We start from the raw sequence: 24317 nt of genomic DNA on the forward strand, positions 1-24317 counted from the left end.
GAAAGAAAATCTACAAAGCGATACTGGATGACTGTCGACTGAAAGTGTACGAGCCAGCATTTCAAAAGTGCGGTATATCACATATTAACTGAAAATTTGGACATGAGAAAGCTGTGCGCAAGATAAGTGCCGCGTTTACTCACAATAGAAGAGAAACAGCGTCGTGAAGATATTTCCATCAAATGTTTGGCAATGTTTCACAATAATAAACCCGAAATTTGCGCTGTTCAATCAAAACAATGGGCTGAAAAGGGAGAACCGGCTCCAAAGAAGGCAAAGACCGTTCCATCTGAAGGCAAGATCATTGCATCGGTTTTTTGCGATGCACGTGGAATAATTTTCATTGACTATCTTGAAAAAGGTAAAACTATCAACGGCGAGTATTATGCGAACTTATTGCAACGTTTGAACGAAGAAATCAAGCAGCCGCATCTGGCTAGGAAGAAAGTGTTGCTTCATCAAAACGATGCACCAGATCATACATCCGTTATTGCAATGGCCAAAATTAATGAATTAAAGTTTGAATTGCTACCTCATACACCCTATTCGCTAGATTTAGCCCCCTCGGATTTTTTTGTGTTTTCTTTGTTGGGCCAGGTATTTCTGTCACCATCCTCGTAACGTCACTCCAGTAGTACTTGAACTAAATGCTTCTCGAGTAAAATTTCTAAAATGAATATTTTCCATTTGATCTTCAATTAACCAACCATTTTATTGTGTAAAATATGATATTATATCCTTTTTATATGGAGGAACTTATTATCAGATTAACATTAAATATTGGAATGTCAATAAAAAATAAAACGCCTTGTATGTGAACCAATTTGTGCCAATACAATTTCGATATTGTATTTTATTTTTCGGAACGTTTGTCTCCTTTACTTGACAATGCTTTTTCCTACATTTCGATACATCCTGCGGCAGGACCGCGGACTTCGATTCGCATGCCTATGCCGCAAGGATTCGACAGAAGTGACGCTATAAATTAGAAAGTGCCGCGTGCCCATACCGCCGGCGTTATTTTTTATGACTTGATGAATTTTTAAAATCTTTTTTCAGATAAAAACCTTAGTATATCTTTCGAACATGCCTTTTTAATAGTATTACCAATTCCAAATTATTATTGGATCAGAAAGTTATGTTTTCGCGGTAATTAAAGTCCACGAGAGCAGGAAAAATCATAGAAAATAAGATCATTTATTCACATTTTGGTATTATAGATAATCAAAAAGCGTTTGACAGCGTCCGAAGAAACCAAATAGGGAATAGTTCCAACAAAGATTAATATGAGTCAAATTGAGAAAATATACTACGGCTGCTACTTAAGTTTCCAGATAGAAAAATAAAAATAAATATTTATAATTTCTGGATATTTGCATTAAAATCAATATACTTTTGCGTGCGTTTGAACAATGCATTTTTTCAATTCTGTTTGAGGTAACTCCAAAATATGTGATTCTTCAGGTGTAGAAAAAAGTTGAGCTCACAGCTTATTTTTGATCTGCGGGATTAAGAAGAAATCAATGGGTGCCAAACGGCGGATGAACCATCAATTCGATGTTTTGACTGTTCAAAAACGTTTTTGTTTGAACTGATGTGTGAGAGCTCACATTTTCGTGGTGGAAAATGATTCGTCTTCTGAGATTGGCTCCTCTAATTTTTTCGAACAAACCTGCCGCACAAATCCAGATGTATCATTCAGAATACATCGTTCTACGTTCTACATCTTGAAAAATTCTTACAGTCAATTTCTTTCAGTTTCGGGTTAATATGCATAAATCCGTCATTCGCCGCTTGTCACTATCTTATAGACATGTTTCGAAGCATCACGATTGAATTTTTTCAGCATTTCTTTGCACCAATCCACACGAGCTTTTTTTGAGCTAACGCCAATAAATTTTTTTGACAGCCAAATGTTGGAACTAATGCACAAGTATACCTCAATTACACTATATATGGAAAATCTTCGCACGAAAATGTTTTGTGTGATTTTTTAATCAAGATGAACGTTTCAAGTATCTGTAAACAATTCAAATAGCACTCGTATGAAAACACGTTCTGGGTACATTCACCATTAAAAATGTCAAACTTTATGATGACATATTCACATCTCAAAACTCAAATAGTAACCCTCGTATCAAAAGTATATATGAAACAACAAGGAACCAAATGAGAAAAAATAATCAATCCGAGGATTTCCTGACTAAAGACGAATCTTTGATGAATGGTATTCACGCGCTAATTTTTTACGGAAACTTCGTCTGTCTTTTACTTTTCTAATAGGCTTTATGCTCTTTCTTGGTTAAAAATTTTTGGTTATCTACTTTTTGCGAAGTTCAGGTATGGTATTCCTTTTCCACATTTGGTATATGCTTCTACGTGAAATATTTTGGTTTTAAAAAATGCGACTAATGTCAGGTTTAGGGATATGCTCAATCAAATTATACATGCTTTTGCTTATTCCCAACATTTTAACACATGAGAAAGGATTTATTATCACTTTTTTTAAACTAAACAAACGTTATTTGGTAATATTGTCCCAGTTTTTGGCCTCTGTATCTTCGATCTGTTTTTATATTAAAATATCTGCTTTCTCTCATTTTAACCAATTATTAAGATGTTCAAAACCGATTCAATAAATTGATTAATTTCTGAAATCTTGAACTTTTTGCTACCGTTCATTTTATTGAATAGATCGAAAAGTCTTTGTCCGGGTTTGGGGCTATTGTTTACTCATATAAGCGGGAGCGTTCTCTCAAAGCGTTTGCTCATTTCACGTCATATTGTGCTCATCATTGTTTTCTTTATACTTTTATATAGAATAAGATAGTATGATATTGTGTATTAAAAGAAAAAAAAAACGGATTATGATTCTTTTACGGTGCGGATGAATCTATTCGGGAAAAAAATTAATTAAGCTACTCCCTTTTATTGTACTCTGAAATGAAGAAATTAATCAGACTTGTTTTTAAAAAACCCATCGAAGCTTAATAACACTCTTAGAACATGTTATAAACGCCATTTCAACATTTTTTGACATATTACGATGTATAGAACAACTTAACTTACCCGGACGATATTGCATCGCCTATTTATTTACCTTCAAATTAATGATAACTCGATGGAAATAATAAAACTTGTGGAAACTTTATTCTCCAACGACTACTAAAGTCACGTTTACTGAATTTGATAACGAAAAAGTGAGACCTGGGCGTTGAACAGCCACTAGGAGAGGCTGGGAGCGTAAAATCTTACGCCGTATATATGGACCAGAGTGCGAACAGTGCGTGTGGCGCAGCCATACAATTACCGAGCTCTACCGGCTCTATAAAAACCCCAGCCTGGTGACAGAAGTCAAGAGGGCCACTCTCAGATGGCTAGGACACTTGGAGCGTATACCTGAGGAGCAGTGGGGGCGCAAAGCATATCGGTCCAAAGACCATCGACTGACTAGGAGAACGCGCAAACGATGGCTGAATCTTCGAGAGCGTTTGACGGAAGAAGGTGGTGGAAGAGGCCAAAACTCTCTGAGGACCGTAGGTAGTGCCAGTGGTAATAATAGTAAAGAAAATTGTTCAAATAAGGACAAAATAGTAAAAAGTTTGTGTTTTTACATCTTTTTGATCAACTTCTAAGACCAAATCGTCAATACTAACAAAGAAGTAGCTACTATGTTTTCCATTGTGCATATACACAAACAACGCAGTTCCGGAAAAAACCCTGCACCTCTGATTCATTGATCCCTAACTGATGTTAAGTCCAAAAAGAAACTCGAGAGAATCTCGAGGAGTGGCTGTGAGAGGCTAACTTTGAGCATACGTTTTGCCAGAGAACACGCTAATATAAACTTATAAACAATGGGGGTCCGTTCTCTTCTCAGACAAAAACAAAGTGGTAGTGATAGAAGAGATCGAGACTCCAGGAAACTTGGAGAAAGATTTACGCAGTGTTTCATAAAAAACGTAGCTTTAGGAGAAAGTTTCTGCATACTTTGGGCGGGCATTTCAATGTACACATCGTTCCTTACGCCAGTTCATTCATTCATTCATCCTATTGCAAGTTCCGTCCACATACTGCAGGTTCCGTACGACAGTATTTACAGGATGTCGAAATTACCGCTATGAATTGACCATCGCGTAGTTTGGACTCAAGTACTTTCGATCATTTAGGGGATGAAGTTTGGGCTAGAAATCCCACCCAAGACTCGAACTCGTATCTCAAAACAGCGCTCACTGGAGAATGGGATAGTATGAAACAAGATTGATCAAAGAAACTGTTAGTAGGGCCATTAAATACCGATAGGTTAATATCAAATAAATTATTTTGACGAATGTAAGGTATTTTCTTTACTGTTGATCATAACCCTTTTCAAGATTCCTTTTCGTTTGATTTTTTTTTCTTTGCGAAAAAAAAGAAGAAGCTACAATTTTTTTGAATTTGATTAGGTTTGATCTATTTTAGAATCACCCTAGATGTTTTCTACTTACAGTGTATGGATATCTATCGGTTTTAAGCCATTACCACAAAGAAATCTGAAAACAATTCGAATTTATCAATCAGAGATAATCATAGCCAATTCAAACAATCCCAAACAACCATAGACAATATAGATACTAATACAGAAGCGGGGTATTTTGACGAAAACCTGAATTTGATTGATAAAGCACACAACTGACGATACAAGCTAGATATTCCTTTGGAAATATTAACAATACTAAAAATTCTATTAGAAAAAAATCTTCCACTTTAAAATCTATGTCTAAATATATTTTTTACATTACTCATAAGTAGACACTCATAATGAGTATTTAGTAGGGACAAATCCACCACCTGCTTCACGGTCCTCGCCTTCTGTGGCATAAGAAGATTACAGCCGCCCCTCTTTCGGCCGATGCCGGCGTCGAGATGCATTGTTTTATTCATGGGTCGAACTCGCCACCCCCGACTAAACGTTTCGGAAACATTAATCTTCCGGGGCCAGGCCGGCACAATATGAGGAACTCGAACCGTGCTCTCCATTCCGAATTATTTCTCTATAGATATTTATGAAGTTATTAAGGTGTGCTTTAATTTCATTCCGTGCCTTCGAAATTACCCACATTATTTAATGATTTATGCTTTATCCTAATGATTTATGTTGTGCGGTGTATTATCTCGGTATTAACCGTACTTTTAGGGAAAAGGGAATGAAAAGTGATCGAAATTGCATCTGCTAACATCATTATTATAAGTAATATTAGTTTGGTCTTGATTTTTTACGCCTTTACGCTCTTTACAAGTTGAACCAAAGATAATTGAGTGTGCTTAGAAGCTTCTTTGGACCTAGTTTCATTTTCATTGTAAGGTACACATCATGTAAAAGAAACTGTCTCATCTCCAGCCAAAATAGTTGGCTAGATAGTATCGAATATAAATGAAAAAATCTGAGAAACCAAAAACCAAAAGTAAGTTAGTATGGGAGGCATCAATTTAGAAGATTAAGTCGAAAGATTTTATTTGTTTTCTTTTTGTGGTTCATTTGCAGTTTGTCTTAACGTAGTGAACATTTTCCGGTTCGGAACAAGGGCTAAATTGAAACGATTCCAAAAGCTTCATCACAGAATATCTGGTGGAAAATATCTCACTCTATCAACGCATAATAATGACTGAGCTACGTCTTGACTAAGTTTATAACCCTCGCTCGAATGTGGCATCTCTTGGAGTATGTAGTCTTAGAAGACCTAGCAATTATGGATGGTCAGTTTTATCATAATTTCGTGAAGTAATATCAAAGCAAAAAGCATACATCTAACTTTTAGATAATTTAGATCTAGATTTGAACCACATACTTTCTAAAAATATCATTTACTTTGCGCTAATATAAGTTTGACAGCTTAGGTCCCATATAGATTGTTGTAGACTAGTTGGGGAGTCGTTTTGGTCAATTTGCACCTATTGTTAGAAGATATTTTCTAGAGAGGTTTCTATCCAAACACTCCTGAGCACCTTTGTTTATTGCAAACAACTCTACCTGGAAAATGGTGACTTTCTTAGTGATATGGAAATACCAAATCCATTTCCTTGCTCTAGTTTCGAATCATCTTTATACCGGAGTAAAAGTCTTATTTGATCTATAATTTGCGGTCATTCATTACCGCTTTGAATAAGATGTCATACTGTGCAATTGGTCCACTGCTTTCTTGCTTCATCAATTCCAGAATTGTTAAGAAACCTGTCAAATTTCCTAGCTTTGATTTAACTGTCAGTAGGCGTCGCAAAACGCTTCTTCTTTCATCATAAGGTGAAGAAGAAGATTCAAGCCAAGGTGGAGCAGGTATACCAGAGTGATACATTTAAGGTTTTTTGATCCGTCATTGATTACTACTTTGAATAGGATGTCTATGTCCATCATAGAGTGCATTTAGCATACTGCTTTCCAGCTTCATCAATTCTAGAATTGTTAAGTAACACGTCAATTTCCCTAGCTTTGATTTAACTGTCTGTAGGCGTCGCAAAATGCTTCTTCTCTCATCATAAGGTGAAGAAGAAGATTGAAGCCAGGGTGGATCAGGTTATGGGGTGAAAGGCAAATTCTGGTTATCAAAAGATAACGTTTTATATTTAGAGATCTTCCTAGATATTTTAAGTACCCCAACAAGTATAATATTAATTATTAATAAAATTTATTTTGCTGTCAAAAATAACAGATTCAAATTACTTTCTAAATAAGTTATTTTGATTCGTTCTGTATGGAATACATATTTCTCCCTTTCAAATTTAATATTTAGTTACATAGATATAAGTGGATTAAATTTTTAGCAAAATGAATCGAATTCAAAATAATCCTCAAGCTAGTTGCTTCGAGTTTAATACGGTTTAGAAAATTTTACGCATTCCGGCGATACATATAATTTTGATATATTGTAATAAACATTAAATTGAATTGTATACAGTGGATATCATGTAAAAGACATATTTTACTATTCTAATATCACCATCGTAGTTAGAAAATCTAGTAACGATGTTTAGAATGGATCGTGCGGCGCGTTTCAAAATAATCCCGCACTACGTGAAGTAGTTTACGGGTGAGCGATTGAAGGCGGTTTCCGTATGTTTGTATATAATTTTCCACCGTCATATATTTCTGCATAACCATTAAAAATTCCACGATGAATTTCAGAAAGCCCAAGGGAGATATGTCAGCTTCGAAATTATGATCTTTAATAGATGCTAGGTGGAATTATACTTCTGGAATTTTGATTTGTTACTGTACGAGGGTTGATACTTAAGTTTTGAGATAGACAAGTTTCATAATTGAATATGGCTTTATTGTTTTTTAAAATATTCTCAGTACAGGCAACCTTAAATTAAATTGGACTTTTTGATTATCTAGATTCAGGGAGGTTTTTGGATACTGAATAAGTCTAGTAAATTTTGAAACGCGAATAACTCGAAAAACATGAGGAATTCGAAAAAAACTGCCGTAACAAAAAATGTTAAGAACAAAATTCTCTACAAAGAAGTATCCCAGGTATTTTTTCCTAACCTCAAAATTTTCACCATAAAATGGAATCATGTACAAGAATTTTGAATCGCGGATAACTGGAAAACTATGAGGATTTCGACACAAACTGCCAGCATAGAAAATTTGGAGCACAACATTCTGTGCAAAAAAAGGTTGTTTCAATTTTTTCCTAACCTCAAAATTTCCATTTTAAAATGTGTTTGAACGCTCAAAAATATTTTTTTCGCGAATAACACGAAAACTATCTAAACTAACTAATCAGAAGTGCCCAATTTAATTTCCATTAAGATCTATATGCTTTTGCATACATTTGAACCAACGGTCGAAGCACTTTTTTCCATTCCGTTTAAGATACCTCCAAAACATCTTCTTCAGGTGTAGAAAAACGTTGACCTCACAATTTATTTTGATCTGCGGAATTAAGAAGAAATCGATGGGTGCCAAACGGCGGATAAACCGGACGCTAAATTTTTTTCTACATTCGAATGCTCCCCTTCAATATACTCCCCTCCCCTCGCCACACACAGCAATAAGACGCTTTATTAACAAAAACCAAAATTTGAAAGTTGTTTTTGGATTTTTAACTGCTTTCTAGCGAATAGGTGCCGTCGATTTCGAATCTGCTGTCAGTTTTTCATGAGAAAATATCTTATCTAAACAGTGCTACTTTTTTGGATAACTACCATCACAAAGTTGTACCTGCATATGCATTTATCTTTTTTTCGTTTTTGTCACGCATATATTAAAGGTAATACATCGTTTTACCGCATATTTTTTTGTCGTTTCTTGTAGAAAACTCTACAATATATAATTAAAAGTTCTCGGGCTGTTTCAGCCCAAATAATAAGTATCTAGTACTTTTATAAAACTTCTTGCACATTATATTGTGAATAAATTACTAAACAATGATAGTAATTTTGCAAGAAAGAGTAACAACAAAGGTTTTATTAAATATGCTGCTTCATGGTTTTTGGTAGTAACTTATATCAGTGGCGACTCGTTAACTTCATCACTCGAAATAACAAAACGTTTCTCTTTCATCGCAGTTTTTTATTTGGGAAAGAAGGAAGGTTGCATTGACCAAAAACAAGTCTTTATAGGTTTCATTCTCTACAGATCGTCTCTCAATTATCCCTCTGGTGAAATTCGTAATTGTTTTTTCTAATCTTCACATCGATACTTTATTTTGATAGATAAACCGTTGTAGGACAGAAGTCACTGGTTTTCTATGGAGAATTTTGGAGTGATATCCAGTTACAATTTGGACAATGAATCCGGTTCTGCATGAAGATAATTTTCCATATTATGTGATTTTTGCACAAAACTCGTACGATATTTTCTTAACCTCGTATTTTTTACGAATTTATAAGGGCCGTTTTTTTCCACCTCCGATAGGATATAAATAAAAGACAAACTCATAAAGCAATAATTTTATTACCAAAAAATTGGTAACTTACGGTTACTTTTCGACATAATAACTGAAGAGATTAAGACATTTGTCATATCTGTGGACAAGCTTTTCAATACTCTCTTCAAAGAAAATTGCTGCCAGTGAACAGACCTTGAAACTTCTGGAAATTCCGAAGACAAAGCAATAATGATGAATTTGCGGTTTTCTTTAACCATTCTATCAACTCGTTGAACCAGATCATCTGAAACGACAGATTTGCGTCCTTACACCCTCCAATTACGGCCACCTTAAAACTTTCGACACCATTCACGCACAATACCATCATTCATGAAGTTTTCTCCATACACACGACTCATTATCCGATGGATTTCTGCAGCATTATGGCCTTCGGCCTGTAGAAAACGAATCACACTTCGCAGCTCACACTTGGCGGGAGCATCAATAATGGTGGACATGTTTACGTGGCTGTAGCACAACGCCGACTGAAGCCTGAATGTTAACAATGGCGGAGTGTGTAGTGCGAGAGCTACGCAGTCTCCTACAGCGCACGCCCGCTTTCTTCAGCCGGCGTAGCGTCTGCATGGAGCGATCGGAGGTTGAAAAAACAACGTCCCTCGTATTTGTTATATCTATATTTTCAAAATTGATAATCAACAATTGATGTATGTAATCTTTTCTTAGGAATCTATGACAAATTCCGAATGTTGGCTATTGTAATCTAAATAGATTTCTTAAAATCAAACTTTGTATGATTCTATTCTTTGTTATTGCTTGTACTTGTCCACTTTTCAACTGTTTTTACATCGAAGAAAGTTCGTAGATAAGTCATTTCCATTTATAAATCCATCATACCACTGGTAAACAATTCTAAAGTTACTACACATTGTAAATACTCGACTGTTTTCTTGTATAAACGACCAGAGTTGTTGCAAATTTCTACGAGGGATTCAATTAGTAGTCCTAGCAATTTTCATCAAGCAAAAAAACAACCAAGCATTTTCTCTATGAGTAAAAAGTCATTAATCAACAAAAGCTTACATTCACTAACTTCAAAATCAGAATAGATTAGTCTCGTAGCTCTCAGAGAGGTAACTTACTTTGTAAAATCGTTGGTATCAGACTGATAAACAGTCCGGGGTAATATTAACTAAATCGATTAATGCCCTTTATACCCTATCTCATCGAATCTAACTTACTTCATTATCATGATAGACATTTTTGTCTATAATTTCAAGATTTTGTTGAGTAGCTAAATCACATTGATTTGTACTGGTTGTGTCGCCATGTTAAATGTAATGCAATTCCCCAATTCTTGTAGAGAATCAACTGGAGAATAATAAACAGAATCCTGTAACGTTCTCCAAAGAAAGTAATCACATTTATTGAGATCTGGTGAACGGAGAGGCCAATTTGACACGTTTTAGTTTGAATTTCAATCATATTTTGGAGAAACTCTCAACAGTTTGAGGCCTCATTACATCAACTTGATATAGAAGTAAATTGCTCCCGATCCTCATATTTTGGACTCGCCAGGTATCGGTTCCTATAAAAAATAGCCTGTTTATATGTAATTTGAATTTAAAACGATTACGAGATTGTTTAAATATATTTTTGCCTTCTATATTTAATACTAAATTCAGATACTAATGACTCACTTAATTATATTGATTCAGATCTAGAATATGACGCTGCCACTGTTCGCCACACACGTAACTTAACATTTTAGGGAATTTTTTAATAGTTTAATCGTTAAGTATCATCAGCCTGTATTTTCGGCTGATAATATACTATTGACAGGTAATGTTAAATAATTATATACATGTTAAACTGAAAAACCTTAAAAATGTAGAATTTATTATTCGTAAAACATAAACTTAGATTATATTATATGCTAATACCTCAAATATTAGTATGTGGTACAAATTTAATGCAGAAATGTAAATATAAGGTTCTAGGTTTTTAATATTCTAAAATAGAAAGTAATAAATGAAGTGTACTAGGTGTGGCTATTAAGTAAGAGAAGTAAGTAAGAAAAAGTACGCATGCGTCAAAGATTAGCGACTGTCAGCTGTTTAACCTGAAGCCTACTCTTTCGAATGCGATGTGTACCGTATCTGTAAACAAACCAGTGTAGCCGTTGCATTCGTTTGTATAGGGGTCCAAACATCTGCTGTTCTTATTCAGTTTGAAGGTTTCCCGATTATCTGACACGGATTTGGTTCCTCTTCTACCCTTAGTTGGTCTTCCTAAATAGGAATCACAAATATCAAAATTATTTGATTTGAACAATTAATTAGACCTCTCTAATGTCTTTAATTGCATCTATTGTAAATCAAAAACCATACAATACTGAAAAGCTAGTTTGGTATTTGGCTCAAATAGTTACAATAACCTTAAAATATCTTTCAAACGACTTTGAGTTGACAGATGACAATCAAATAACGGAGGAACAGCTTTTGGTAGACTTGTCTACCAAAACTTTGATTGCGCTTGAAGAGAAGCTCTGATTCAGATGAGGCTTCAAGGAATATGTTTTATCAGTTTTTCATCATCATCAGTTTTCATATATTCATTTATTCACTAGTTTGAATTCAATTTTAAAAACTTTGCTTTCAATTTTTCAAATCGTTCAAACTTAATTAATACTTTTGATCTCCGGTAACTTTTTAAAGAACAAAGTAGTTTTCTAGAGAATAATAAAGTTTCATCGAGAAAAGAAAAATAGTTTAATAAGAAAGAGGAAAATTGAGCCGCCGTCTCCGCTGTTTTCCTCGGTCCCCTCGTCCACGTCTTGCCCTCAATCATTTTCAATATGAAATTTTTATGTATTGATCGAGTTTTTTTAGCAGGGGTTGATTGGAGAACGCCGCGAGGGGATGAAGCGGCACCGCGCTGTCACCTCTCGCCGGACATTGTCGTCCGATGGCTTTTTAATGCCTTTTACCAAAGATTCCTTTTTCTCTCGATATCGCGCCAAAGTGTAAATAACGGAAGCTCTCCATTTCTCTTGTAGGTCGTCCAAAGAATACGATTTAGTTTGAGGAAGATTACAATTTCAAAATGGACTGAGAATTGGTATCCTGTTTAGTTACACTGTTTCCATGAATTTACCTGAACTAATACAAATTTTCTGACTTCAATTATCCTTTTATATCCTGTACGAACAATAGAAAAAGGTTTGGACTGGTCCAAAGCCCTGTGTGTTAAATACTACACAGCCGTATCATAAAATTTATATGTACTAGACGCTTATAAAAGCTAAAATGGAATTTGTAATTGAACTAATGTCAATCGGTGCAAGCTATAATTCCGTGGAATTAGATTACTTCCATTTCTAAATCCAATCGTAAAATCGTAATATTTTAATTATTGTGAGTGCCAACCAATCTTGATACAAGTATACAAAGTTTCGGTACAGAACATGAACAGAATATTTATCAGGATAATAAAATGTTTCAAAAAGGCATTTCTATCTTTTTGAAGAGGGACTACTTCTAATAAACCTCTTTAATTTTAATGTGTTTATCAAGTATTATCATTAATCGAATAAATTCAATTTCAAATTAAAGAAATAAGTATCAGAAACGAGATTCTTCTGCTTGGTCTTCTACCATTTGAGACCAGAATGTCGTCAATAATCAAATTTTTCAGTTAGGGGAAAGAAAGCAGTCACTGGCCGATATATCTGATGAATAGGGTGGCTGTGGTAACTTTCAGAATTGACACCAAATACTAGTCATAATTCACCGTAAGTTTTCGTCACCGAATCTGCCTATTTTTGTAACAAAGCTCCTCTAACTAAAGAATAGCGTAATTAGAAGCGGGACATAGATTTTAACACGATCGATTTTTCGATTCAAATACATAGATTTTCTATTTATTCTAGTATAATTTTGTTCCAGTTGGCTCCAACGTGGTTCCATGTTCGTTTTATCGGAATCCCAGTTAAGGAAATTATTAAAAGTAGACAAAGATTGGAGATCTGGAACACTTATAGACTTAGGTGCAGGAGATGGAGAAGTAACAGCACATATTGCACCACTTTTTGACAAGATTTATGCCACTGAAGTTTCTAATACTATGAAAACGTTGCTGAAAAATCGAGGTTATGAGTAAGTATGCCTTTATTCTGATCAAATCTCTTTTCCTTTTTTATTTAGACATATAGCTTATTGCTAATATAATTAACTTAACCTTGAAATAATTCAGAATATTTGTTTATTAAGCTATCTATTTAGTATGTATCTCTCATTTTGAGAACTGCACTCCCTAAACAAAACCAGGATACGCTCTACCAAAGATAATATGACTAGCAGATCCATTTGGCTACGGAAACGAAGAGATTCTGTATCGCCAGGTCTCAAGTTACGACCAAATTCCATCACCAAACCTCCTAGTCTGTCTGAATGTCTTATTTTGAAAGTTGCACTTCCTAAATAAGCCATGATACGTTCTGAAGATGAGTTCATCCGCTCGAAATTGTCTACGAAGATGATATCATATAGAAATCAAAGTGACAAAGACCAAATCCTCAAAACTTGTTTACCAAGGTTTCTTGTTGGTGTGTATCTCTTATTTTGAAAACTGTATTTTCTAAACAAGATTATCATAAGATATGAGGTTCATTTTCACACCACCAGTCAGTCCGTATGTCTTATATTTAGAAATACACTTCCTAAACAAGACCAAGATACACTTTAAAGGACAAGGGTAATATTTTAAACAGATCTATATTGCTACGGAAACGAAGAGGTTCTATATCGCCAGGTGTCAGGTTACGACCACATTCCATCACAAAACCTCCTAGTCAGTCTGAATGTCTTATTTTGAGAGTTGCACTTCCTAAATAAGCCATGATACGTTCTGAAGATGAGTCCATCCGCCTGAAATTGTCTACAAAACAAAGATGACATCATATAGAAATCTCCTTTACAACACAGATGAAGTAACACAGAGCAAATTCTCAAAACTTTTTTACTCAGATTTCTTGTTACTGTATCTTTGATTTTGAAAGCTGCACGTCCTAAACAAAGCTAACATACGATCTGAAAGTCATTTTTTTCATCCCAAACTGTTTACGTAACTCAACACTAAAAATGACATTGTAAACAGATCCATTTTGCTACACAGATTCTAATTGCTACACCTTCTAGTCAGTCCGTATGTCTTATATTGAGAACTACACTTCCTAAATAAGACCAAGATACGCTCTAAAGGACAGTTTTTCACCCCAAACTGTTTACAAACCTCAGATTCTGTATCGCCAGGTCTCAAGTTACTATCAAATTCCATCACCTACTCATTCTAAATGTCTTATTTTGAAAGTTGTACTTCCTAAACAAGGCGAAGATACGATCTGAAAGTCAAATTTTAACCCCAAATAGTCCACGAAACTTGAAACCATCATCATATACGTATATCAACTTAAGGAAATACGAACTTTGTATGTTAACTAACAGTAGAAGTTTTTTTATTCTTTTTGAAGTTGTATATAAACTAAGGAATGGTATCAATCTCGACGCGGGCACTCTTCAATTTGCTCGCGAAAATTATTTAAAATTTAACGGCGACATACTTAAAGCTAATAAAACACTAGTACGGGATTTCAAACCATTATCGTTAATTACATTACTAATATCGTATTTTTATGCGCCATAAAAGTACTCACTAAAATTGAATAGCAATAAAATATTAAGTGTCCACTTACTGGTATCTTTTTCGAAGGAAAAGGAGCCAGCCATTGGCACATTAATAAATATAAAAGTGTCGACGATGTTATTCCCGACGATGATGATAAGCGATTGGAGTAAGAGATGTTTCAGAAAGTAAAACATTTATATTTTAGAAAAAAACTTCGAAACACAGAGGTAAGATTACGTGGATAAGATGATACTTTATAAGAAATTCATCAATTAGTTTGAACAGGGTTTTCAAGAATTTTAACCCTCAAATCGTGTTTATTATGTCTAAACTCCGAGTATTACGAAGAAAAGGTTTATCTTCTCAAGTAATATTCTTTAATATCGTTTGTCTTTTGGTTCAGTTTGATTCAAAATCAAAATAGGCGAGGTATAGAGACCACCATATTGTTTGAAAGGTATATGAAGAAGTTTTAAGAATACCAATAGTCTGAAGAACACGGCAAAATCATCATGATCATTGTCATATTAAGGGACTTAACCAAAAAAACTTTGAGATATATTTTGTGCCCAAACTATATATACTGGAAGCTCTTAAAAAAGTCGACTAATGCCGCACGCTCGCCGTCAAAAGTCTCTAGTGAAAAATCCGTAGCTTTCACTCTTTTTCTGATTTTAGCACCAAAAAGCTGTTAGTCTTTGCTTTATAATGAGTGGTCTATGTTGTTATTGAGTTATTTGAGAAAATACAAGCTTAAATTCGCCAAAATAATAAATTATTTGAAACTAACCTAATAGGTTAATTACTATTAACCAGTAGCTTGCCTTTTTGGCTCAAGGTTAGCTGTCCTAAGTATTCTTCTGACTGTTCAGCCACTCACAGCCACTGCTCGCATTTATCTGAGCTCTTGTTGGACTTAAACACCAGTGAGGACCCAATTCATCAACGATATGCTGGCAATGAATCGGATGTACACGTTTTTTTCCGGAATTGAGCCTTCAATGAATGTTACCAGTCTCTTGGTAACAACGGTAAACTCTGGCAATAGCAGACTCATGTTCAGTACTCTGACTACTTCTCGCTAATTCTGGCCTTGTTGCAATAGGGTGACCGCTTGAGCAGCTTTATTACTTGTTGTGCCCATCTTATGGTAGAATTCTTGTTTGTTGTTAACGGTCATGTATAACGGTTGATGTTTGATGGCTAACTGATAGTGGTGAATCATGATTTTATAATGTCAGTTACCCCTAATTAGCAATTTTGTAAACAAGGGTGGTTACCGATCATATTGTTGGACTTTGAGAAAAAGAAACAAAAAAATATTTTATATCATTTTGAAGCTAATACCATTTAGACTGTATTCGTTATCGTCCTACTTCACTCAGGAGGTTTACCACGCATTATTAGTCATTCAAATCGTACTTGTCGTTTCAAATTTCTACTATTGTAAGTTCTCGACATTCAAGACTATATGTTAGAATTTGATTTGCTGATTTCTTTCTTGTATACATACTATGCCCCTGATAAGTCAAAGGACTCTTTTAAAAAATAATTTGTAGACTTCTAACATAACTTTAATTTTGCAAAATGAATGAAAAACAATTTCCCTATACATTTAAGTGTATATGACAACCAAAATTTTTCAAACGAAGACAGATGAAATCTATTTACCTATATTTTATTAAAATAATTAACAGGGGTTGTGTAAACTGTCATTTTTTTGTTTTTTGATACTCTGATAACCGTATTTCTTCTTTTTTATATACTAAATTTAATTGTATCGTAGTATAGTAAGATTCAAAAAAAATCGTTGTAAAATCGTTTCCGATTCCTCGGTGGAAAATAAAGTACCTATAAAATCCTTCCCTTATCTTTCTAATAAAATATCGATGTCAAATAGGTTATCTGGCGGCGTTAATAGGAAATATAATGGGCCACTAGTGTTACTGATGAGGCTTGAAATAAGGTTTCTTATCCCTTAGACGTGATACCCTTCCTTGTCTTTACAAGAATAAATTTTTAAATCTTGAGGTTAACAACTTTGAAATTAATGAAGTATAAAGCTCTAATGGACTCTGTTTTATAAAAGTGAGTCTGTGCTTTACAAAAATTGATAAAGACCAAAAGAAATTTCGACGCTTTTCGTATTTTTAACATAATAAGAACAAAAAATGGCTGAGTGAAGTGAATTGCGGAAAGAAACAATTACAAACGAAGTAAATAAACTCAATTTAATAAACTTACAATAACCGATATTTCACAAAACGATATATTTTATGCCCCAACCATAGTAACTGCTTATTACAAATTTACGATATTAGGAATAAAGTGATAAACCTCGCTGTCTCGTATATCTTACAAGCTGCAAATTATTTTTAATTTCTACTAGCTCCCTACCGTTCGCGAATTATAGCTCGTATATATATTTTCTAGTCACTTTAAATTATCGTTCATTACTATCTTGCAAATAAAATATCTTACTTGAAGTATTGTAAATAATCTCAAAGAATTTCGGTCGCAAAATTGATATTTTGTGCATTATCTTTAATTCCGAATACAGCGAAATCTCGCTAAGAGCCAGATATGGAAATAATTTCCATAATCCCTCAACTACACTTTGAAGTTATAATCTTTGAACGGTTTAATCGTTAGAGATCATCAGTTCTGGTACAACCACGTTCAAATTCCCTCATACAATCAATGAGGGCCGATTTTCCTGGACAATAGTCAGTCAAGCAAAACTTGTCTCAAAGATTTGTTCCAGTCAAAAATACTTAACCAACGCATTAACTTTTTTTTGTTTGTAAATCTCAAAATTTTTTCTTAACAATCTATGGGAGACTGGGTTGAGAAAAATCATCCGTGGGCCTATCTTGGAGTATCTATCACATCGTTGGTGATTGGAAGAGGAAGAAAATGCATCAGCCTTAATTTCAAGTGCTTGAATGGTTTCACCAATCAATCTTTGGTAGTGCCCCTAGGATTACAGCCAGAAACCATTGAGGACTAATTTGTCAAAATCTGCCGATGCTCATTCAAAAATATCGGCCATGGGCTGAACAAATACTTTTCCGTAAATTTTTGTGTAGGGTGTAAGTTATTGGGTGGATTTAAGACCTTATTATTTCCAGTTTTATTTCGAAATGGACTCAAAGAGTTGCTACTTGGAGAAGAACGAAACTTCTCTCCGGAAATGTGGCTAATATCATTTTTTGTGGCCTCTATCCGTCAGATCGTTTCCAATAAAACATATCTTCTTTTTCAGACTGCTGGAAATTGACGAATGGCATCTAAACAATAAATATGACTTCATATCTTGTCTTAACGTCATCGATAGATGCGATACCCCTTTCCAACTGCTCACTAATATACATAGCGCGTTAAAACCTGACGGTAGAGTTTTGTTAGCTGTAGTTTTACCATTTTCAGCATATGTAGAATCAGGTAAGCGTTTTATTAAGTGAAAATATTTAGTGTGGACGCTACAAAATTCTTATAAAGCTGTAGAACAATCCGCGGGGTAGTCAATAAGGAATTAATTCCACTTAGACGAAAAGAGTCGGTAATAATTAGGTGCTCCAGCATTCTAGGACATATTTTCGTCCTTCTAGACTGTTTTAGCACACAGATCATTAGTGATCAGTTTGTGACACTTGGGACACTCATAGATCATATTACGACATATTTTTGGTCCTATTAGGTCTTTATAGCACACTTTGGACACTTATAGACTATACTAGGACAGATTTTAGATCCTTCTGTATTATTTGAGTCCACTTGAGAAAATTATAGATTATTTTAGAAGACTAGGGACACTTGTATACTTGGGGATCTTTTCGATCATTTTAGGACACATTTTAGGTCCTTCTAGATAATTTTAGTATACTTGGGGTCCTTTTAGTTCATTTTAGGATACTCGAGATCCTTTTAGCATACTTGAAACCCTTAAAGATCATCCTGAAACACATTTTAGATTCTTTTAGATAGTTTTAGGGCACATGAGATTCCTCTACATCCTTTTTGCTCACTTTGGATAGTTATAGATTATTCTGGGACATATTTTAGGTCCTTCTAGATTATTTTAATACACTTTAGGTCCTTATATCTTGTTTAAGCATACTTTGGAATCTTTTATATCTTTTTAGGACACATGAGATCTTTCTGGATGATTTCAGCACACTTGGGATTTTAGAACACTTATAGATCCTTCTAAATTCTTCTGGCATTCTTGGGACCCTTATAGATCATTCTCAAACACATTTTAGGTTCTTCTAGATCGTTTTAGGACACAGGAGATTCTTTTAGCACACTTGGGACCCTTATTGATCATTCAGGGACACATTTTAGGTCCTTCTAGATCGTTTTAGGATACATGAAATCCTTTTAGCACACTTGGGACCCTTATAGATCATCTGAGACACATTTTAGTTCCTTCTAGATCATTTTAGTACACTTGGGGTCCTTTTAGTTCGTTTTAGCATACATGAGATCTTTCTAGATCCTTTTAGCATACTTGGAACCCTTAAAAATCAACCTGGAACACATTTTAGATTCTTTTAGATCGTTTTAGGGCACATGAGATCCCTCTAAATCCTTTTTGCATACTTTGGATAGTTATAGATTATTCTAGGACACATTTTAGATCCTTCTAGATTATTTTAATACAATTAGGGTCCTTCTAGTTTGTTTAAGCATACTTTGGAACTTTTTATATCTTTTTAAGGCACAGTGGATCTTTCTGGATGATTTCATAATACTTGGGATCATGATAGATCATTTTAGAACACTTATAGATCGTTTTAGGATACATGACATCCTTCTAGATTCTTCTAGCATACTTAAGATCCTTATAGACTTTTCTGAGACACAATTTAGGTTCTTCTAGATCGTTTTGGGACAAAAGAGATTCTTTTAGCACACTTGGGACCCTTATAGATCATCTGAGACACATTTTAGGTCCTTCTAGATTGTTATAGTATATGACCAGAAAACCTAATCAATAATAGTTTTTTGTATTTTTTCCTACCAATATTAATAAAAAAACAAATTTTCGTTGATTCCTCTTAGGTTCTGCCGATCACAAACCTCGAGAATTAATTCGAGTGAATGGCACAAATTTTGAAGACCAAGTTAAAAGCTTCGTGGAAAACGTTTTCACTCCAACCAATTTCGAAGTAGAATCTTGGAGTAGGGTTCCTTATTTATGCGAAGGAGATCTCCAACAATCTTATTATTGGTTAGACGACGCCGTTTTCGTACTCAAACATAAAAACTCTTAAGAGAAATTACCAGTATTTATATATACCGGGGGCGATTCATTTTACCGAAAAAGTTACAACAATTTTACTAAATATCTCAGAAAGTGAAGCTTATAAAAAGCTCTACAAAAAAGGTTTTATACATTTTTTACATCAACTTAAAATTTTGGCCATTATGACATATATTTCCACAGGAGTCAAATTTGGGATCTTAATACTGAAAAAATATATTTACGTAAAAAATGTATATATTATAATTTTTATAAAGCTTTCATGGGCATCAATTTTTATTTGAAACTTTTATTCTATAATCAATATTTTCAGAGATATTTCATAAAATTGGGGGCTTCATCAGTAACTTCTCGTTTTCTCAAGTATTCAGATTTTTGTGAGACATTATACCACAGTATTCATTACTTATAAACTTTTTTAATATTTGATATATTTATTAAATAAAAATAATTGTATAATAAAAAAATTGTGAATTTTTTAATAAATAAAATTATTTCAAGTTGGCAATCTTTTTTTCACACATAAACCCCCTTATTTTGAAAGAAAACAAAATTCAAAATACATTTATATTGAATAAAAGTACAATAATCACTTTGTTGTATTTTGAGTAAAAAATTACGTTTTTATAAAAAAAAAGGTGGACACATTTCAATAGTCTTAGCCATTCCTTTATTTTTTTATCCAAATCTATTTAAATTTTCATCAAAACTGACTTTAAAAGTACCAATGTCTCTTTAGTTACATTCCTGTACATATCAAAAGAAAAATATCACAAAAAATCCGTGTTCTAAAAGAGTTTTACAAGAAGAGGAAATAAATGAGAAGCACTTTAAAACGTTCTTTCTGAACTTCGAGGAAATACAAGAAGTCTTTAAAGCTCTGGAATTTAAAAATTAGCTATAGAAGACAAAAACAACTCTGACAATGCAATGTAATCGCTAATTATCTATCTATCTATTATTTACCTGAAATGTTCAAGAAATAAACTTCAATTCTCATATTCTTGTCCAAAAAACCTCTAAGCTAAACTTGCTGATTGCTGTATACTTAAGGGAAAAAAAATCGAAATATGCGTTTAGATTGAAGAATTTTGTACATCACACACTTTTAATTGCAAATATACTACAACAATGGAAAAGTATTGGAAGTTTATCCAGTTCAGAAACATCTCAAACGGAAGACAATATATTAATATAAAGCCATAAAAAGCATTAACAACAACTTTGGTTATGTTGCTAACTTCATACTTCAATTGTCATATAATGATAGTGTCTAAAATCACGAGCGTATGCTAAAAATTAATATCTTAACATACGATCATTTCAAATCAATCGTTAATAAAGACGACTTTAAAAAACGGATATAACTTCATATTTAGAAACCAAAAATTATCTGCGGGAAATATGTATAAAGATTTTTATTTGTCCAACGGATAATTAGAAATGTGTATAATTGGTGGCGTAATATGATAAACAGTTGATATCAGCTTTTAAGGATAAATATCCATAGTCAGGTTGGCCGAGCGGTCTAAGGCGCCAGATTTAAGCTCTGGTTCCCGAGAGGGAGCGTGGGTTCGAACCCCACACCTGACAGCTTTTTTATAAAATTTTTTATATAAATTGTATTAATCTTCTATTTAATTGTTGAATTATTCATATTGAATGATTATGTATGTATAGATATTGGGGCATCATATACACTGCGACTCAAAGGATCTATTATGTCTTCCTTTCTTGCTGCTATTTGGAATTAACAACTCAAGCAATCGGCTTAATAAGCTCTGATACTTTCAATAGATAAAATTGGTTTTTAGATTAATCAGAATTAATAAAAAGCTCATAAAAGGTGTGACTTCGTGACAAAGCGCCTCTACTATAAACACTTAATTATCTTTCTATTCCTTCCAGTTCTGGTAATATTAAGTTTATCTTTGTACCAGGTGCTGTCTATCACTTACTTGTCTAATAAGATCGATAAAACCTGAAGTTATTTTAGATGAGTTTTGTAAGTTCAGTAAACATGTACGAAAGTTAGTTACCTAACAGTTTAAAATTTCTTAGCGACGAAATGAGTTCAAATTCTTTGTTAACTCAAACACACGATGTAAGTGACACTTACGCTTGAATCAAAATTTAACATTCTAAATGTTCTATTGGACAGGGACGGCTTCGAGGCTTACACTATTATATATTTTAGATAATTCGTTATGCTAATACTTATAAACTGGAACCTGATAATCCTTTTGATCCAGAAAAAGTAGAAAAAGTTTTAAAAGAAATTCTACAAGAAGCAATGGAAAATCTCGTATACGATCCCGATCAATGTGTGAAGCAAGCTAAATGGGCTTCATATACGATCAGGAAAAAAGTGAAAGAGTTAAATTTTGATAGGTAAGTTCATTTATAAATGCATTGGGTTATTTTTTCAATTATTTATGTTATCAACTTATGCGTTGACTTTTAATAAAACTTTTTTTAGATATAAAATTATAAGCATTGTTACAATAGGAGAAAAACGAGATCAATCTGTTAATATAGTTTGCCAATTTTTATGGGATAGTAGTAAGGATCGATTTTCGACAATTTCTATAGAAAATTCAAATGTTTATGGAATTGCTTATTGTTTTGGATTGTATTACGAATAAAATTGATAAGAAAACATTGACTTTTAGTGTACATTAAGTTTAGCCACTGGAATAATAAGACTATTGAAGTATGAAGTAATGAAATAAATTTAATATACGTAGTCAATATTTTTAATCAATATGGGTAATAAAATGTTTCAATTGAGTAGTTTTTGAACACAATTACTCTTAAATACATTTCAATAGTCTTCGATATCTGTATATATTTTTTAATACGTTCAAAGTATATAGCAATCATATGGGTTTGATGATTTTTGACAAAAATTATGTCTATTTGAATTTTATAATAATTAGATTTTTTAAATTCTTTTGGTTGTGTGTAAGGGACTTTTTATTTTAATAGTCCTCCATTGGTATGTTTTCCTAATGCTCTATCTGTTTGAGTCGATTTCCTACAACTCGGAAAATCAAAATAAAAAAATATTGAATGGATGCATATCAGTTTTCTAATGAGAGAATAGTTTCCCAGAAAATCCAATTTTGTTATTTGATTCCCCCGAAAAGTGTTAGGGACGCGTCTGTCGCATTCTCAACTCCTTATACGTTTCTCATAGATGAAATTATTAAATTTTTTTTAAACGGAACTTCACTATTTTTACTTATTCTATGATTTCACGATTTTGCCGCCATCTACCGAGCGACGCCAGAAGCTATGAATGTAATTAGGCAACCAGTTCTTAATATGGTATAAGATTGGTTGCTGAAGGGTTAGACTAAAAATGTTCAATCAAGTCTATTCAAATTAGCTATCTTCTAAAACCGCTAACCAATCAAATCAGTACTGTGCAAGTATTCGAAAAATCACAAGGTATCATGTATTTTCTTTCTTAAGAATATTTCGAAAATCATATAAGTTTTTTAATATAAGCAATAGTTTTCCATAAGATCCAATTTTCATTACCTTTCCCTACTTTTCTGCCCTCAATAAGTTGTTTTCGGAGAAACTGATTAGCTTTTTTGATTTTTGAGATCTTCATATCAGGAAACCCCCTTGTACGAAATTTGACGGAAATCGGGATTTTCTTTTTTTCCGTTTTCCCCCTTCAATAAATTGTAAGTATTATGTGTAATAAACGCGAATTAAACTGCCTCTATAAGCATGACTTAGGTCTGTCCTGTCTTTATAGCATTTTGTAGTAATCGAAGTTTACTTTTTTGGATATTTCAAGTAATGAATAACCGATTAATTAGTTATTCTTCATATATTTCTAAGGTGTAAGGCTCTTTGGAGTCAAGTCATTAATTTGGCTCCCTTTTCTATGGCTGTCTCCATTATTTCCTATCTTGTATCATTTCTTTTATTCTTCCTCCTATTTTCTCCAGTTCTTTATTTCTTTCATCTAGTTTCTTTCTTGTTAGTTCTTGCTTCATATATCTTCAAGATTAATCCTTCTTCTCCCATTTTCATGACATGACTGAACAATATAATTTGTTATTCTTCCTCATCGGTCTTCCTTTGTAAGTTTGTGCTTCAAATATCTTCCATTTTAATCGTTCTTCGGCCACACAGCCAAACCATCTAATTTGTTCTTCGATTTTGTTGTGAATTATTATTTTCTCTCATGTTATTCCTTATTTTGTCGTTTCATCATTTCCTCTTTGGCTAGGAACTGTGTCTCAATTTCATTCAATAATCTCCAGTTCTCCCGTTTATCTCTTTTTCCAATATTTCTTTTCGTGTTAATATCAGTTCCAAGGTATTTAAACTTCGAGACCTGCTCCTGTTTTGATTCTTCTAAGTTTATCTTATGTATCCTTTCCGCCTTATCATCATCGTCTTAGTTTTGTCTCCGTTTATTTTCATTCGATATTTCCTCATCTTTTACAAATATTATCATGTCATATTCA

At 33.5% G+C, this 24317-nt stretch overlaps 2 protein-coding genes and 1 non-coding gene across 4 annotated transcripts in view; all 3 read left to right on the forward strand.

Annotated features, from left to right (window-relative positions):
* Positions 1-20332, forward strand: part of LOC130445058 (protein-L-histidine N-pros-methyltransferase) — a 145294-nt gene extending 124962 nt beyond the window's left edge. For both annotated transcript variants that reach the window (XM_056780547.1, XM_056780548.1), the window contains exons 3-5: positions 12818-13027; positions 17821-17999; positions 19623-20332. In XM_056780547.1, coding sequence (XP_056636525.1) covers positions 12818-13027; positions 17821-17999; positions 19623-19834 — 601 coding nt within the window. In that variant the 3' untranslated portion in view covers positions 19835-20332. The remainder of the gene's footprint in view (positions 1-12817; positions 13028-17820; positions 18000-19622) is intronic.
* A 1001-nt stretch (positions 20333-21333) lies between these two features.
* Positions 21334-21417, forward strand: Trnal-uaa (transfer RNA leucine (anticodon UAA)). Its single transcript has one exon. It is a non-coding gene; the product is annotated as a tRNA-Leu (tRNA).
* Positions 21418-21777: 360 nt separating this feature from the next.
* Positions 21778-22469, forward strand: LOC130445616 (dynein light chain Tctex-type 5). Its single transcript, XM_056781344.1, has 3 exons — positions 21778-21928; positions 22022-22215; positions 22304-22469. The coding sequence occupies exons 1-3, from the start codon at positions 21893-21895 to the stop codon at positions 22467-22469; spliced, it is 396 nt and encodes a 131-aa protein (XP_056637322.1). The 5' UTR covers positions 21778-21892.
* The last annotated feature ends 1848 nt before the right edge of the window (positions 22470-24317 follow it).

Source organism: Diorhabda sublineata, chromosome 6 (genome assembly GCF_026230105.1).
Source record: "Diorhabda sublineata isolate icDioSubl1.1 chromosome 6, icDioSubl1.1, whole genome shotgun sequence".
Taxonomy (NCBI): Eukaryota; Metazoa; Arthropoda; class Insecta; order Coleoptera; family Chrysomelidae; genus Diorhabda; species Diorhabda sublineata.

What these genes read in the sequence shown, in the direction of transcription:
- LOC130445616 (XM_056781344.1), top strand. Translation starts at nt 21,893, where the DNA reads ATGAGTTCAAATTCTTTGTTAACTCAAACACACGAT. An exon ending in TGTTAACTCAAACACACGAT is followed by an intron (nt 21,929 to 22,021) that starts GTAAGTGACACT and finishes TATATATTTTAG; the next exon opens with ATAATTCGTTATGCTAATAC. An exon ending in AAAGAGTTAAATTTTGATAG is followed by an intron (nt 22,216 to 22,303) that starts GTAAGTTCATTT and finishes AACTTTTTTTAG; the next exon opens with ATATAAAATTATAAGCATTG.